This window comes from Pongo pygmaeus, chromosome X (assembly GCF_028885625.2).
Source record: "Pongo pygmaeus isolate AG05252 chromosome X, NHGRI_mPonPyg2-v2.0_pri, whole genome shotgun sequence".
Classification (NCBI taxonomy): domain Eukaryota; kingdom Metazoa; phylum Chordata; class Mammalia; order Primates; family Hominidae; genus Pongo; species Pongo pygmaeus.
In genome coordinates this window covers 115,749,068-115,765,730 of record NC_072396.2, presented here as the reverse complement: position 1 = coordinate 115,765,730, position 16,663 = coordinate 115,749,068, and the positions used below count along the sequence as shown (strand labels likewise).

General features: G+C 36.8%; 1 protein-coding gene across 1 annotated transcript; it reads right to left on the bottom strand.

The window, feature by feature from the left end:
• Positions 1-4,421: 4,421 nt before the first annotated feature.
• Positions 4,422-15,184, bottom strand: SERTM2 (serine rich and transmembrane domain containing 2). Its single transcript, XM_054473223.1, has 3 exons — positions 14,995-15,184; positions 14,735-14,831; positions 4,422-8,743 (listed from the first exon to the last, which is right to left on the bottom strand). The coding sequence occupies exon 3, from the start codon at positions 7,959-7,961 to the stop codon at positions 7,689-7,691; it is 273 nt and encodes a 90-aa protein (XP_054329198.1). The 5' UTR covers positions 7,962-8,743; positions 14,735-14,831; positions 14,995-15,184; the 3' UTR covers positions 4,422-7,688.
• Positions 15,185-16,663: the final 1,479 nt, after the last annotated feature.

Below are 16,663 nucleotides of genomic sequence, written 5' to 3'. Positions count from 1 at the left end.
CCTCATCAGATGGGTACTTTGCAAATATTTTCTCTCACTCTTCACTTTGTTGATCATTTCCTTTGCTGTGCAGAAGTTTCAGCTTGATGTGACCCCTTTCCTCCACTTTTGCTTTGGTTGCCTCTACTTGTGGAGTATTACTCAGGAAATCTTTGCCCAGGTGGATATCCTGGAGAGTTTCCCCAGTGTTTTCTTGTAGCATTTTTATAACTTGAGGTCTTAGATTTAAGTCTTTAATTCATTTTTATTTTATTTTTCAATATGGCAAGATATGGGATCTAGTTTCGTTCTTCTGCATATGGATATCCAGTTTTCCCAGCACCACTATTGAAGAGACTGTTCTTTCTCTAACACATGTTCTTGACACCTCTGTTAAAAATGAGTTCACTGTAGGCGTGTGGATATGTTTCTGGGTTCTCTATTCTGTTCCATTGGTCTATGTGTCTGTTTTTATGCCAGTACCATGCTGTCTTAGTTACTCTAGCTCTATAGTATAATTTGATGTTAGGTAATGTGATTCCTCCAGTTTTGTTCTTTTTGCTCAGGATAGCTTTAGCTACTCTGGGTCTTTTGTGGTTCCATATAAAATTTAGGATTTTTTTCCTATTTTTGTGAAGCATGTCATTGGTATTTTGATAGGGATTGTATCGAATCTATAGATTGCTGAGGTTAGTATGGACATTTTAACAGTATTGATTGTTCCAATCCATGAACATGGAATATCTTTCCATTTTTTATGTGTCCTCTTCAATTGCTTTCATCAGTGTTTTGTAATTTTCATTGCAGAAGATCTTTCACTTCTTCGATTAATTCTTAGGTGATTAATTTTATTTGTAACTATTATAAGTGAGACTACCTTCTTGATTTCTTTTTCAGATTGTTCACTGTTAGCATGTAAAAATGCTACTGATATTTGCATGTTGATTTTGTATCCTGCAACTTTACTGAATTTGTTTAACAATCCTAATAGATTTTGGTGGTCTCTTAAGGTTTTTCCAAATAGAAGATCATATCATCTGCAAACAGATATAATTTGACTTCCTTCTTTCCATTTTGGATGCCCTTTATTTCTTTCTCTTGTCTGATTGCTCTAGCTAGGACTTTCAGTACTATGTTCAGTAACAGTGGTGAAAGTGGGCATTTTTGTCATGTTCCAAGGCTTAGAGGAAAGGCTTTCAGTTTTTCCCCATTCAATATAATACTAGCTGTGGGTCTGTCATATATGGCTTTTTTCATGTTGAGGTATGTTCCTTCTATAGCCAGTTTTTGCGGGTTTCATCATGAAGGGATGTTGAATTTTATAAAATGCTTTTTAAGCATCAGTTGAAATGATTATGTGGTTTTGGCTTTCATTCTATTATTATGATGTATCACATTCATTGGTTGTGTATATTGAACCATCTGTGCATCCCTGGAATACATCTCACTTGGCCGTAATGAGTGATCTTTTTAATGTATTGTTGAATTTAGTTTGCTAGTATTTTGTTGAGGACTTTTGCATCAATATTCATCATCACCCTTATTCACAGCAACCTCTCAGGGCTGTCTTCTGACATGTACCTACACTGCTCCATTGGTTTCTGACTTCTAATTATTGGCTTTATTTACCTCTTATTTATGGTCTTGCTCTTAATCTTTGTACTTAATGTTTATATTTAGTCTCCCCAGCTTGGAGTCTTACTTCTCTCCCAAGGACTTTGACTCTGACACACTCTTCTACTTCTCCTGCTCGCAAGTTTCTCTGGGCAATATACCTTAGTTTGAGAACCCTTAAACCTAATCTTTTCAATCTGCTTGAAAAGTGGCCTACGCTCCAAAAATGGGGAGGAGCATGTTTGAGTATATTTTACATACATTATTGTCATTTCCTCAGTTTTATTTATAACCCCTCCCTGGGTAATCTCATCCTTTATCACCTCCTAAATTTATGACTCCAGCCCAAACTTCTCTTCAGAGGTCCAGATCCATATTTTCAACTGCCTACTTAACATCTACACTTGGATGTCTCAGAGGCACTTCAAATTAAAATGTCCTAAATTGAATATATCTCTTTATCTGATTTTCCTCCATTGTTCTATATCTCAATAAATAGAGTCACCAGATCCTTGTTCAAACCAGAAATCTGTAAATCATTCTAGACTTTTTCTTCTTAATTATCCCACTTAGCCAGTTCATGGTCAAGTAATGCTGATTTTATCTTCTAAATCTATCGCAAAGATGTCCATTTCTTCTTTCACCTGAATCACTGCCACAGCATTTCTTCTGGCCTCCCTGCAACCTCCTTTGCCTTTTTTCAATCCATCCTCTATATTGCTGCCAGTGTTCTCTTCTCTACACTTATAATAAAGTAAAAAGTCTATAGCACTGCCCACTAAGGCCTGCATGTTCTGGTTCCTGTAAACCTTTCCAGGTTTCTGAAGACTTCTCTCCCTCACTCACTGTGCTTCTTCAAGTGTGTCAAGTTTATTTGATCTCAGAATCTTTACTCCTGTCATTCTCTCTATGGTATGTTTGCCTTACTCTCTCCTTTTACTCATTCACTAGACTTTAGCATATATACATATATATATATTTAGTAATGTCTTCTCTGCCACTCTAAGCCAGGTTAGGAAGCATCCCTTCCACTTTATAAGTGCCCAAGCACCTTATACTTCTTTATAACACAGTATTCTTGCAATTATGTGGTTGGTGTTATCCATCCTAGTAGGCTACAACCTTCACCGGGACACAGACTATGTGCTAAATAAATGTTTACTGAATGAATGAATGAATGAATGAATGAATGAATGAATTTCTGTTTGTCATTTTTGCCAGATTGTAAACTTTTTGATTGCAAACTTTAGATTCCTGCAGAGCCTAGCCCAGTACGTTGTGTAATCTGTCTCTTTTATTCTCCTCCACATATATGTTTGATTTAATCAATAGATACTTGAATGAATTGGAATACCTGGAATTGCTCAAGTTATTCTTCAAAATCTCCTCACATATTTATTATGTGTATTTTCTTTTTCTACTTCACATATGTTCCATATTTTGTCTCCTTCAACAATTCATTCTTTGTGGCTACAGGAAGCTTTTTTTTTAGTTGGTAATTCTTTCCTTTTTTAATGTCATAGCATTTATTCTAGAGGGCAAATGGAATTGCTGTGTATACTCAAGGCATCATATAATTTTAAAGAACAACATTACCTTTACCTAAGATGAGGTGTTTTCATTTCTGGGAGGTGTTCTCATTTCTGGGAGGCAAGGGGAGAGATAGCAATCATGCATATGAAGAACTTGCATTGACTGTGAACATTAAATCCAATGATCAGATGATTGGGATTTGCATTGTGGGTAAAAACTCACCCATATTACTGCCTATTCTCTTCATTTATGTAAATTAAAGCTGCAGGGTTTGCCTTTGTGCAAACTTTCCCTCAGTCTGCAAATGTGTCTTGCCACACTACACAACTATTTGAAGAGATGGCAGAATTGTATTAATTTGTTTTGAATTATTAGACTCAAGGAGTTAATCACCCACAGAGCTCAATTGTTGTTTGAAGAACTTGGAGTGTTATAGAATGAATAGCTCTGAAATATCTCTTCAGTGCTCAGAAAGAAAAGCATGGTGGAATGAGTATTAAAATGGGAGTCCAAAGCCTTACAGTGTAATCTTGACTCTGCCTCTGTGTAACCACGAATGCCTCACAAATCTCTCTGTACCTGTTTTTTCTTTTGTCAAGCAGACTTCATGTTATCTCCACTCACTGCTCACAGGGTTACTGTGAGGATCAAATGAAGAAAGTACAAAATGGAAGCTACATTAAAAAAAAAATCTGGCCAGGCTTGGTGGCTCACGCCTGTAATCCCAGCACTTTGGGAGGTCGAGGCAGGTGGATCACTTGAGCCCAGGAGTTGGAGACCACATTAGCCAACATGGCAAAACCTCATTTCTACTAAAAATACCAAAAAAAGAAAAAAAATTAGCACGCTCCTGTAGTCCCAGCTACTTGGGAGGCTGAGGTGAGAGGATCGCCTGATCCTGGGAAGATGAGGCTGCAGTGATCCATGATTGGGCCATTGTACTGCAGCCTGGGTGATTGGAGTGAGACTCTGTCTCAAAAAAAAAAAAAAAAAAAAAAAAAAATCCTATCAGCAGAGGAATGTGGAAGGCTATTGGCACTTTAGATACCTTATCTCAATCTTCCCTCAGGTTACTCTTATTGACAGCTGGAAGTCATTCTTTTTTTTTCACAACTTACTACTAAACAAATAAATATACCAATCACTTAACAAGTGGAGAGAGAATCAAAGAGAGAATAAGAAAAAATGAGACCTCAAAATTATAAAAGTCCCACAAATGTGCAGTCGTTACAATTTATACTGGGATGAAGAGACTAATGTCATTCTCTTTACATTCTTCAGACAATAGATACGTGTTATCATCAAACCAGTCACTGTTTATTGTCCAGGGATCACAAATGACATGCTAAATATTAATGCAAATATATTTCCATTTTTATACAATATGAATCTATTTCAAACATTAATGATTTCAAACAAAAGAAAATCAATTTTTTATTCCACACAATTCTTCATTTTGTTAAAAAAAAGTTCTTTTGTACAAATGCAAGTGAATAAAATGTATTACTAAATATAACCATTGAAATGTATTAAAATGGATCCCTTATACCTACTTAGTAAGTATGGTGGGATCTGCAGCAGTCAAACTCAGTTATGAGTCCGAAGCTTCAGATTTGGCATGGATGGAAAGGTTAGGCTGGATGAATTCATCTTTACTTGATTAACCTTAATATTTCCTACTTAATACATAATACATAATACATAAGCCTTTTATAATATACTTTGTTTTGTACAACCCATGATTCTGAAATATATGCAAAATATCTTTTAAAAAATTGGATTCTTTTTAAACATATTAGGAGAATTTACTATTTACAGAATTAATGTGGTGAGTCTTTGTATTAGGTTGAATTTTATGAAGTTGGTGATATTTGAGCATTTTTTGGCCTATAAAATGGCAATTTCATATGGTTCAGCTAATAAAAAGTGAAGAATTGTTCTTTTCATCTTAAAACAGAGTACACATATATATAAATAACCTACCTGTTTATATACTGGCTGATGTGCAATTTTGGAGGGAGTGGGGGTGGGGAAAGGCAATCCAAGTCAGCATTTCGAATAGAAGGATACATTCAAATTGTGCCCTCTGCTTACTCTGGCGGCCTTTTTGAGCAGTAATATATGTTAATACATTGGGGAATAAATATAATGTAAAAATTCTTTTCTTTACAGTAAGTTTGCTACAATAAAAACATTCAGTTTATTTTCCTAAAGATTAAATACCACGTGAGTCATTATAATGACACATTTTCTTGAAAGCATTTCCATTTATATTGTCACTGGAAATTGGGTGGGGAGTGTTATGCTGCTATTTTGGTGTAATCTGTGCTGTGTGCTTTGGTTAATGCTCAGTGACGAGCTGGATCCCCATGGGGTAGTTGTGATGAAAGAGGGTGGTAGTTTTCCATGTGAGTAACCTAATCATAAATTAGAAATCTTCATCCAAGTCAGTGCTTAAAAAGCAGTTTTATTCTCCTGAAATTTGGGTTGGGGAGGTCAGATGGGCAGAGAATAGATTTTCAGTCTGTATCTCTATTAGATTCAGCAACAAGGTATTTTGTATCTTGCTATTTACTGCTGTTGAAAGTATAATCAGTTCCTTCATTTATCCAGCCACTGACTTCTCAAATGTAAAGTGCATTCAAATACTGTGGGCACAAAAGGGAGAGCCTGGAATGAGAGAAGATGTGTGTTCTTAAGAAGTTCTAGGGGGGTGTTGCCAGTCTTGATGAAGTCCACGTTTGGCTGCCAAAGCTCAAATTTTAAAGGGTCCATTGAATCTGGGTGTTGAATAAACACACAACTTAGACCATCAAGGTGTAATAATGTGAGTCACTTTGAGTTTTGAAAAATATATTCCCTATCCAAGTCTTAGCCTATCTGCTAATTTGTTTTGAATGGTGCAGAATGCAGCTCCCATCTCTGACAGTGCACAGTTGTAACAGGTGTGGCAGAGTCAGTCTTACTGCTAAGTTTAGCTCTGCATGTGGGGATTTCACACTTGCAGCCCCTTGGAGAGAGGAGCATTGACAAATGACTGTGTATAAAAGTGGAAAGCACTTGGGAATTTCACTATCAACCTAGATTTAGATCAGAGAAAAAGGACCAATCTAAATTGGTTACAGACTACAAAGAGCTACATTTCTGGTGGAGGTGGCATTAATCTAACATCTATTTGATTTCTCTCTTACCATCATTACAGTCCCTGAGAGAGTACTCTGTGAAATTTGATGACCCCCCCTTTAGGTGCAAGAGATAACTTATTTTTTGTTTTAGCAAGTAGAATTTAACACAGGTGTGCTCGTCCTTTGGTGGCAAGAATATGACCAGTTTTTTAAATTCTGATTTGTAAATGGTACTCTTTTCCTTTGGTTTCCCTTTGAAAAGTTAGTTTTAAGAATTAAATTCTCTCCACACTACTGGCATACTAGGGCTACTTATGAGAATGGAATTTTTCAAAATATAATTCTCTTATAGATAATAAGTGAAACACTTCATCTTTTGGCAGGGATCAGGAAGGGAGGAACATTTTCTGGGAAACACAAATGTGACATTTGAGGACATTGATCTCAGTAAGTATTTGTTGGAGGATGTTGTTTAGTCCTTTCCTCCTTTGTCTCTCTCTCTTTTTTTTATACTCAGATCTAAAGAGTATAGTGATGACGAAATAGCTCTCTAATCACTTTTCAGCACAAAAACCCTGGGACTCAGAAGGCTTGAATGTTTTGTCCAAAGCCATATTCAACAACAGAATACCAACATCATTTTATTTCTGCTCTAAAGTACAGTTGAGTCTTGTTTGCAAAGGCACCTTTTGAACAAAGCTCATATTTGTGTGCAACTCTATCCTAGAGTGTGAGACGGAGAGAGAAAAAGACAAAGAAGCTGCATGAACAGAATTAATATGGATATAATATGCACATTTTTCTCTCTCTAGATGAGTTTGTTTACTAGAAACTTCTTTCTGAAAACTTGCTCTCTCAACTGAAACAGTTTCTTTAAATCTCCTCCTTTATTTGAAACAAACCGGATTGCCTAAGATGATCAAATCACTGCTGTTTAGGGAAAGGGCTTCTCTTCCATTAACTTCTGACATAATTTAACTTCGTGTAGAGGTGATTCTCTAGGATCAAAACACTAAATTAGAATTTGTCCTTTTCTTGGGATATCCTCTTTGAAGGATCAGCCCTTTCAAAAGCAAATCTTCTTTGTTTGTTTTTGGAGCTTCCAGGGACCCTGTGCTTCTTACAACCACTGCGCATGAATTTCTGTGGTCTGAGGTTTGTGCAAGGCCTAGGCACTGTTTGGTTACTATGGAAACCAGCCCTCCCAACCAGCTGTCATTTCCTATATTCCTTTCAGAGTGAGTCTTAAACGTTTTAGATAGCCCACAAGCAGAGTAAAGATGAAGAATAACACAAAGAAAACATGAACAGCTTGCTGTTAAATGAACAACTTGTGGATTCCCTACATGGGAAGCTTCATGCAAGAAAGCAAGCTCTCCTGGACATCCATATATAAGGGTTTACCCAGATCCACTAAATCTCACCTTCATCCTGGCTTTAGGGAGTGGGGATTCGACTCTGCATCTCTACATCTGTGAACTGAGGAACACTTTCTGTGCTGTCAGAGTTGATGGGCGAGATGACATGTTTGAGCCGAAGGAGCATTGTGAAGAGCAGGATGAGGAGAATGGCCAGGAGGCTCAGGAATAAGCCCACATACATGTACAGGTTGGAATACTTGTCTGAAGAGGTATCAACCTCTGTTGCCAGAGTGGGAAAATGGGCACGCCCAGTGAGATTTCCATGGTATTTAAAATGCGCCTCCATCATCACTCAAGACTTGAGTTGGTATGTGTTTCTATTTGATTTCTACTGCCCTTGAGGCATTTCACAGTCACTTAGACTGTCTCTAAATCTATTGGACGTGTTCTAACAATCCGGTAAAAACCAATCACTCTCAGAGCTCAGGCAATAGCACACAAGCAGAAAATGGTGATGCTATTTGACAATTGCAACACCCTATCTATCCTTCAGCACAGCAATCGCCCCTCTAATAGGTTTTATCAGAGCTTCTTAATCAATTTTTAAAAATACAAGTAATGTTTTATTTTCCACACTCCTACTTTTATATTGATTAAAATAAATATAGGTGAAACTGCTTTATAACACTGTTATTAGAACAAGAATCTTTTAGAGTATTATATCAGTCTTTTGCTCTGTTTTCACAGACAGAGAAAGGGCTCGTTTTGCCTATACCTAATCTGATGTGTGGACTAATTATGTGGACTTAATTGGGCTCTTCCGTGAGGAGACTATCTGAAGGCTTTTGTATACATCAGGCTCAGCTTATCTGAGTTTTCACCCCGTTTGTCTGTATTTCTGAACCTTCCCTAAGGATGGAGATTGTAAGGTTCCTGCCCAGCTGCACAGCTTGTAAGTCTAGAGAATGTGAGTTTTCTGTAGCTTTGTTGACATCCCTCACTGTAGGCTGGAGGGAAAGTGTTGTCAGACCTGGTAATTCTCAGGTGAGAGAGGTCTCAGAGATGCTGACAGCAGTAGGCCTAGGCTCAGGAGATTTGGCTCTTCAGATTCTCCAACAGATATTGATTTTCCTGAAAATCAAAAACAAAAATAAAAGATTCAGTTATCTCTAAGAAAAACAAATGGCAATGTATTTTGAAATAAAAATAAATTGATAAATTGCAAAATGGTTTGCTATATGCAAACTAATTTTAGAATGCTTTTTCTTCTCTGCAGAAAATAGCTTTTAAAAGGTTAAAGAAAAAAAATCACATCACTAAACAGCAGCTAATGACTAACCTAGATTAGAACAATGTTTTCTAAACCAACTGATCATAAGATTTACTTGGGGATACTTATTAATATACAGATCCTGGGCCCAAACCTAGACTTCCTGAATCATAATCTCCACAGTAGGGGCCTGGACACCACTCTAGAGATTCAGACTTTATTGGTCTGGGATGGGACCCAAGCACTGCTATTTAAAAAAAAAATAGCCACACATATTCAAAGTTCATGTTTAGAACGCCAAGTTAAATCATTTTGGAAGACTTCAGCAGTAAATAGTTGACCCTATTTACATAGTGGAATGCTTTTGCCCACAAAAAGAAGGTTCTATCTATACCAATGATGAAGGATGCATTTATTTGCTCAGAATAGGCACACCCTCTCAATTCCTTCTGGTCTAAAAACATTGGGGAAAAATGTCTATTTTTACCCCACATATCTAAATAAGAGAGATAGAAGAAAAGCAATGAAGTCTCTTCCAAGTAACTTCAAAGTGCAGCCAGGACTAAGAACCATTGATCTAGTTGAACCAGGAAAGCCTAGCACTGAAACAAAGGAATCCTAAGTTTAAGGAATTGTTTTTCAATTTCCAGATCCCAGTGACAATTGTTACTTTAATGAATCAGGGGAATGTTCAGGAATGCAGGCTTCTTCCAATTTTGTTTTTGTTCTGTCTCTCTCATTTAGATCTGTAGAGTGGAAATAGACATTTCCCCCCAATAGTTGTAGACCAGAAGGAATTGAGAGGGTATGCCTATTCTGAGCAAATAAATGCACCGTATGCTTTATCGTTGGTAAAGCTAGAACCTTCTTTTTATTGGCAAAAATATTCCACTGTGTAAATAGGGTCAACTATTCACTGCTGAAGTCTTCCAAAATGATTTAACTTGCCATTCTAAACATGAATTTTGAATATGGGTGGCTAAAATAAACAATATAAACAACCATCACCTGTCACACTTCTATGTGCAATAGTAGATTGCTAACAATGTAGCCTAGTTCTGTCTGTTGTTAACATACCCAAGGAGAGTTCGTAGAAATAGCTCCAATAGTCACATTATTTTTCCTATGATATTGAATTTTGCCCCCAGCTTGGGAACACTTCAGCTTAAAGTTTGTATTCCCTAGCCCACATTACTATACTTTCCATAATCCATATTTTTCTTAGTCTACCTACTTACTGTTCCTATTGCCCATACAGAATAACTTGGTTCATAAGAAACAAGAGCAGAGAGAGAGAGAGAGATAATATGTTTCCACTATATTTGGAGCAATGGTCTAGGAAACATTTTTCTATCCTTACAAGTACAGCTATTTTGATTTTTGATTAGCTGGGATCAAGGCCCAGGAATACGCATACTAAACGCAAGCCTTTCAAGTATTTCTTTGTATACTGAGCTTTGAGAGTTAATTATTGTTTTTTCTCTCTAGATAGCCCAGCTAAAGAATACAGCTAATCTATCTTATTGGTTGTTTGGAGGCTCTACTTTTAAAAGCATTTAAAACAGTGTTATGGGTTGAATAGTGTCACCCCCCAAAAAATGGTGAAGTCCTAACCCCCAGTAACTGTGAATGTAAACTTATTTGGAAATAAGACCTTGTAGATGTAATCAAGTCAATATATTAGGTTGGCCCTAATATAATCACTGGTGTTCTCACAAGAAGAGGAGAAGACAGAGGCATACAAGGAGAAGACAGAGGCAGAGATTACAGTGATGTATCCACCAGCCAAGGAATGCTGAGGATTGCCAGCAAATACCAGAAGCTCGAAGTGGCAAGGAAGGAGTCTACCATACAGATTTCAGAGAGTGCACAGCCCTACTGATGCCATGATTCCAGACTTCTATACTCCAGGCCTGAAAGAATAAATTTCTGTTGTTTTAAGTCACCTAGCTTATATAATTTTTTTAATGGCAGTTTTAGGAAGCAAATACATGGACTAATCACCCTGAAACCCTAGTGTTTTGGAACCTTTGGGGCAATGTTTCTCAGAGTGGTCAAGGGAAGTCCCTTCACCAGAATCACCTACAGGGTGTTTATTATGAATAAAAACACGGACCCTTTCCCAGACCCTTTCCCTTGTTTCTCAGATTAGAATCTCTGGGGACAGTATCCTGGAATCAATGTTTGAAACAAGTTACCCGCTTGTTTCTAAGCACACTCTTCAGGGAATGTTTTTCAGTCCTTGCTGTACTTTAGTATTACTTAGTATGCTTTTTGAAAATATATATAACTGGGTCTTTTCTTCAGAGTTTCTGATTCAGTAGCTCTGTATGGGGCATGAACATCTGTATTGCTTAAAAGCTCCACAGGTGATTCTGATATGCAGCCAGGGCTGAGAAACACCAGTCTACAAATAGAACAGAGCACTTCAAATCAGGACTCTAACAGTCCCAGACAGCCCACACAGCTCAATTGCTTCACTATGTATTCAAAGTGCTTCATATATAGGTTGTCAGTCTGACTGGCCTTCCTCCTCACCACTTCTCCCAGCAGCTCCTTTCCTTAAGAATGGTAGTAACCTAGAGATAAGAGCTTAATGGATTTTTCACCCGTGTATCTCCTAAGTTACTTTTTTACCTGCCTTCCAGAAAAGAAGGGTAAGGAAAAATAAACACTCACTGCTAGTGCAAGCCAAGTGGGAGAAACCTCTACACTATTCTAGTATCTTTATACTCCCTTTTGGAACCCAAGTACACAGAATCAGGTAAGTCATACTCCTTGGTTTATGGCACATTGTCATCATTGGTAAATTTGAGCCCTTTTTATTCACTTATTTAATAATATATCGAACACCCACGGACAAACATCTGTGGGCAAACATCTACCAACTTTAAGATTGAGAATAACTAATAATTTACACGACATCTACCTATGCTCCTCCCATCTCATCCTCTTACCTATCCTTCTCCAGAAATAACCAATAACCAATATTCTGAATTTTGTGACTCATTACCTTCCTTTTATTTACACACACACACACACACACACACACACACACACACCTATGCCTAAACAATGTTAGTATTATTTGTTTTGAACTTTATAAAAAAAAACCAAACTGTAATCTTCAACTTGCTATTTTATTCTATATTTTATTACTATACAATTTATTTATAACTAGTCTAGTGGAATGAAAAAGGAAAAAGAAATAAAACGCTGGAAGTCCGCATGTTGCCTTTGGATTTTACTTCATTCTCCTTAGCTTGACATTTAAGGCTGTCAATGCCTTGGCCCTGGCTTACCTTAATTCCTTCCATTACCCTCTTTCCAATAAAACTGTAACGCTCACTCTTACCTACTTCCCTTCTTCCATATTTCTGTTTGACCAGTTCCTTCTATCTTCACACACCTCTGGGTGAGGAAATACTACAATTCTTCAAGATTCAGTTCATGAAGCTCATCTTGACTTTCCACCTTAACCCTGATTTCCACAATGCTTTGTATTTCTCCTAGAGGAATTAAATTTGATAAATATTGCAGATATCTAGTTGATATGTTTTCTTCTAAATTCTAATTTACAAAATTCTTGAGGATCATTTTCAGCAGTCTATCCCTTATACAGCTTTGCTTGCAGTAGCTGCTCAAGAATTATTGAATAAATGCATGGGTATGATGAAGAAATGTACCTAACATTTACAGTTCAGAGAGAAGCATGGTCTTATCTCTGATCCGATTGCTAATATAGCTTGGAGAAGAACATAACTTTCTCTTTTCTTTTTATTCCGTTCCCCCACTGTTCAATTTCTTATTGGAGACTAAATTCCAGATTATAATCTAGAATTAAGAAATTATCACCTTGTTAGAAACTCTGTTCATGAAGTGCTATTTCAGTTACAAGATTTTAAAGGAAAACTACATGGGATGGGTTAGATTTTAAATTTAAGTTTTAGAAAGTTCACTTGTGTCTGCAGATAATTTTCGATAACAATTGATAGTACATTTTCTGCCTCCTATACAATTGACCCTGAATCTTCCTTAGGTCTGAATACTTATTCAATATTTATTAGAATTCTATGAAGCTTGGAGAAGCTTAGAGAACAATGATCTCAGCTACCCTTGTCAATTTCTTTAAACATTTTCTTTGAAAGTTTGGAAAACTAACTAATCACATATTTCTTAAAGCCTCTACAGTCTTCAGGAGACCAAACAGTCTGGTCAATTTAGGGAGGTTTATCAGTTTAATTCCTTAAATCCATTAAGGACTTTGAAATGAATAAATGCAACATTAGATATTAGGAAATCCTCTTTTTTGTTACTCTGGTCCTATATCTGTGACTACTTCTCATAAAAGCTTTTCAAACAGGATTGTCATGGCTCTCTTTGCTAACTAATTAATGAGTTGCACAGATAATATGATTGCTCTGTTAAAAGCTCTGCACCATTTGGAAAGAAAAACAACCATGCAATTTCAAAAGGAATTCAAATTCTATTAATTCTGAAGGATATGATTTTTTGTGGAAAGAATTATTTTAGTATCCTGCAGTTCTTTCTGGAAAGCTCATGCAATAAAAATCAGTTTCTAGTCTTTGTAAAAGTGATTGAAAGCTGTTGAGGGAAAAGGAGGAGAGTGAGGAATGGAAAAGGGGGTAAGGAATTAAGGAAAGAAAGAAAGGAAGATAGAGGAAGAGGGAAGGGAGAGAGGAGGAAAAGAAAGAAATGTGAGAAATGAGTAAAGACTATGAGGGATGTGGGATGGAGACAAGATGGGGCAGGAAATGAGTGATTATGAGGGGGAGAAGGAAGGGAAGGAGGTAATACTGAGAAAGAATGGAGGAAAAAAAGAGGAAGGGAAGTTTGGGGGAAAGGGAAAAGAGAAAGTGTTTAATTTAATAACTGGTCAATGTCCAATATTAACTTGTACATCTGGTTTACCTCACTTCTAATGTAAACCAAAATACTCAGAAGTGACATGAATGCACCTTTGGTTTTCTAATTGCATATTTTGTCATTAATTTGGTAAATAAAATCTTAGTAACAAAAAAAGTCTTGTGTTTTTAGTATAAACATTGAAATGTCAAGTTCTCACTAATTTTTGACATCAGCATAGTATATATAACCTCATAGGAGCAAAATAACATACACTCCTAGATCATGAATTTTGCTCCCCAGAATGATAAGGGAATAGCTTTCTGCATCAATCAAGCCCGAGAGGGATTCCTTGAGTGAAACTTATTTGTAACAAGAGCAACCAAGTTCTGCACAGGCCTCCAAAAGCACATTAACATTTCTTTGGCAAACATTTACTGAGTGCCAATCAAGTTCCAGACACTTTGTTAGGTGCTGGAGATATAAAATAAGTGTACCCTGATCTCTATTTGGTTCTCAGGGTGCTCCTAGTAGTTACTTTTCTTTAACATGATAAGGTTCTGGGAACAACCCACTGGTAATTTTACATTTTTCTGCATGACACCTGCCTGTATAATTCCAGAGCTGAAATCTCACCAAGTAGTTAAGGAAAATGTTCAGTGGAACAATTCAGAAAAGAAATTCAAAACTATCAACTGCTATCAGCTTTTAAGAGTTAATACATTCTATTTATATTTATCTTCCTAGCTGAGGAGAAAAAACTAAGAGAGAGAAGTGTATCTAGTTCCACATCACCCTATGAAAAAACGATTCCAGCAGCAAATGCTTCTTCAGTGGCTGGAGCCATTAAGTAATAAGCTTGCTCAAGTAGGAGTTGCTGTATCTTCTGCAGCAGATGGTGCCTATTTGTCACACCTGCCGATAAATAAAATAATGCCTCTCATTTCACCAGGAATAACATCGTAATATTTCCAAATATTTCTTACCTCTCCCGGCCCACAGTATGAATGGGATTGGTCACTTAAGTATTCCTTTTGAAGCTTTCACCAACAGGTAACTTGTTCAGGAACATCTCTGGAATAGCTGGAAAATAGAATGAAAGCCTTGTTTTGCCAAAGAAGCAGGACTATGTTCATGCAAAGTATGGTTTCTCTTTCATCTTCCTAAAGAGTAATCCCTTTGCAGAAAAACAGAAAAACACCTTCTATTACTTAAAATGTCACTTAAAATGTCAGTTACCACTTACAGCTTCAGAGTGCAGCTTCAGATGCCTGCTCCTTATAAGCTCTGAAAAGCAAAGAGAAGTCTGTTTGGATGTGTGTGTGCCCTCTGGAACATTTGAATGAAAGCAGCTTGAATTAGTCTAAGTCCCCAGTTCCTCTTTCGCAGGCAACAGTTTAGAGTATGCGGGAAAGGTAGTGATTCAGCTCTGCTCTGTCTCAGCGGTGTGGAGAGGGAGGAGATAAGAGAGGCTGAGAAGCAAAGTTTGTATAAGCTTTCTACTTTAACCCCTTCGAGGCTTCCTCATGAATCTGTAAGACTAGCTGAGGCTCCCTATCTTTATAAAAGCTGTTTCATATGTCAGTTAAGAGGATCAAATCTCTAGCTAAATTCAAGAGGTTTTTCATCCTGGGTCTTACAGTAATATATGCTTAGAATTGAAACCAAACATTCCAGGATGTGATAGTGCTTAAATAATTCCATCTTTACAAACAGAATGTTTGCATGTGTATATTTCTAGGTTTGAAAAAGATTTTTTAGGCACCAACTTAATACATTTGATTTAAATATTTTGTGGAAATTTAACATCAGCCTGAGTTTCTGGTTGGGGTTCTAAGATTAAAGTAGAACATTTTCTAAGTAGTCATATCTAGCCAGGGTATATATTCCACTATAAGTTATTCATCCATTTGTAGTTAAAGGCCCTTATCATCTTTTACATATTGTGGCAGGAGGAAGGAGATTAACATTTCTTGAGTGCCTACTCTATATCAAACATTTAACATAAAGAACTTAATTTAATCCTCACAACAGCCGTGTGATTTGGGTATTATGATCCTCATTTTACAAACGGGAAACCTGAGACTTAGAGAGAAAGTATATCATGTACTTTAGTAAGCCTAGAGCCAGCACTGGAAAACAAGGCTATGTGATCCCAAAATCTCTGCTGTTTTCTCTGTAGCAGTGTTTCTTAATCTTTGTGGATCTTGGATTCCTTTGAGAGTCTAAAGAAAGCTACAGACCTTCCCCTTCCTCAGAAATAGGGATAAAATTTCTGTGCTCCATGGCCTCCAGGTTAAGAACAGCTGAATGTCCCCATGTTACTTCTCCAATATTATACCATCATTAGTGCATTGTTCATCCAACAACACATGATCATAAACAATTTTTATTGTGGTATCAATAATCACAATAGTATTAATTATAGTGTCATGCCAATCTTTAAGAAATTACTGCAGTGATTTTCACTTTATTCCCAAATTCTCCTTAACAATTCTTGCATACTATGTCTTTCCATTTCCCTCATTCCAGTGGTTAAAATAAGTTGAGGCTGTCCTTGAAATCCTTGCCTTACCAGCATATTCTAGTAACTTCTTTCTCAAACTGTGGAATATGCTGGTGTTTCTCAAACTACAGTAGTATGCTCGAGAAAGTACAGGATAAACATAGTGTATTTTCCTAGATGATTGAATTTACTTGAATATTTGGACAAGGAGAACGTAGATAGTTTAAGTGATAATTTTAAACATAGTTTATATGATAATAAACACATAGAATAGAATGCAAATTTATACATTTTTATGATCAAGCATGAGATTTCAGAGATATTTTGCACTTGTGGTAGGGCCTCTTTGGGCCACCCAGACTTCCCCAGGGATATGTGTTCACTCTTCTCTGCCATTCGGGACTTTTGG

Coding starts and splice junctions, on each gene's coding strand:
- SERTM2 (XM_054473223.1), bottom strand. CDS start 7,961: ATGATGGAGGCGCATTTTAAATACCATGGAAATCTCACTGGGCGTGCC.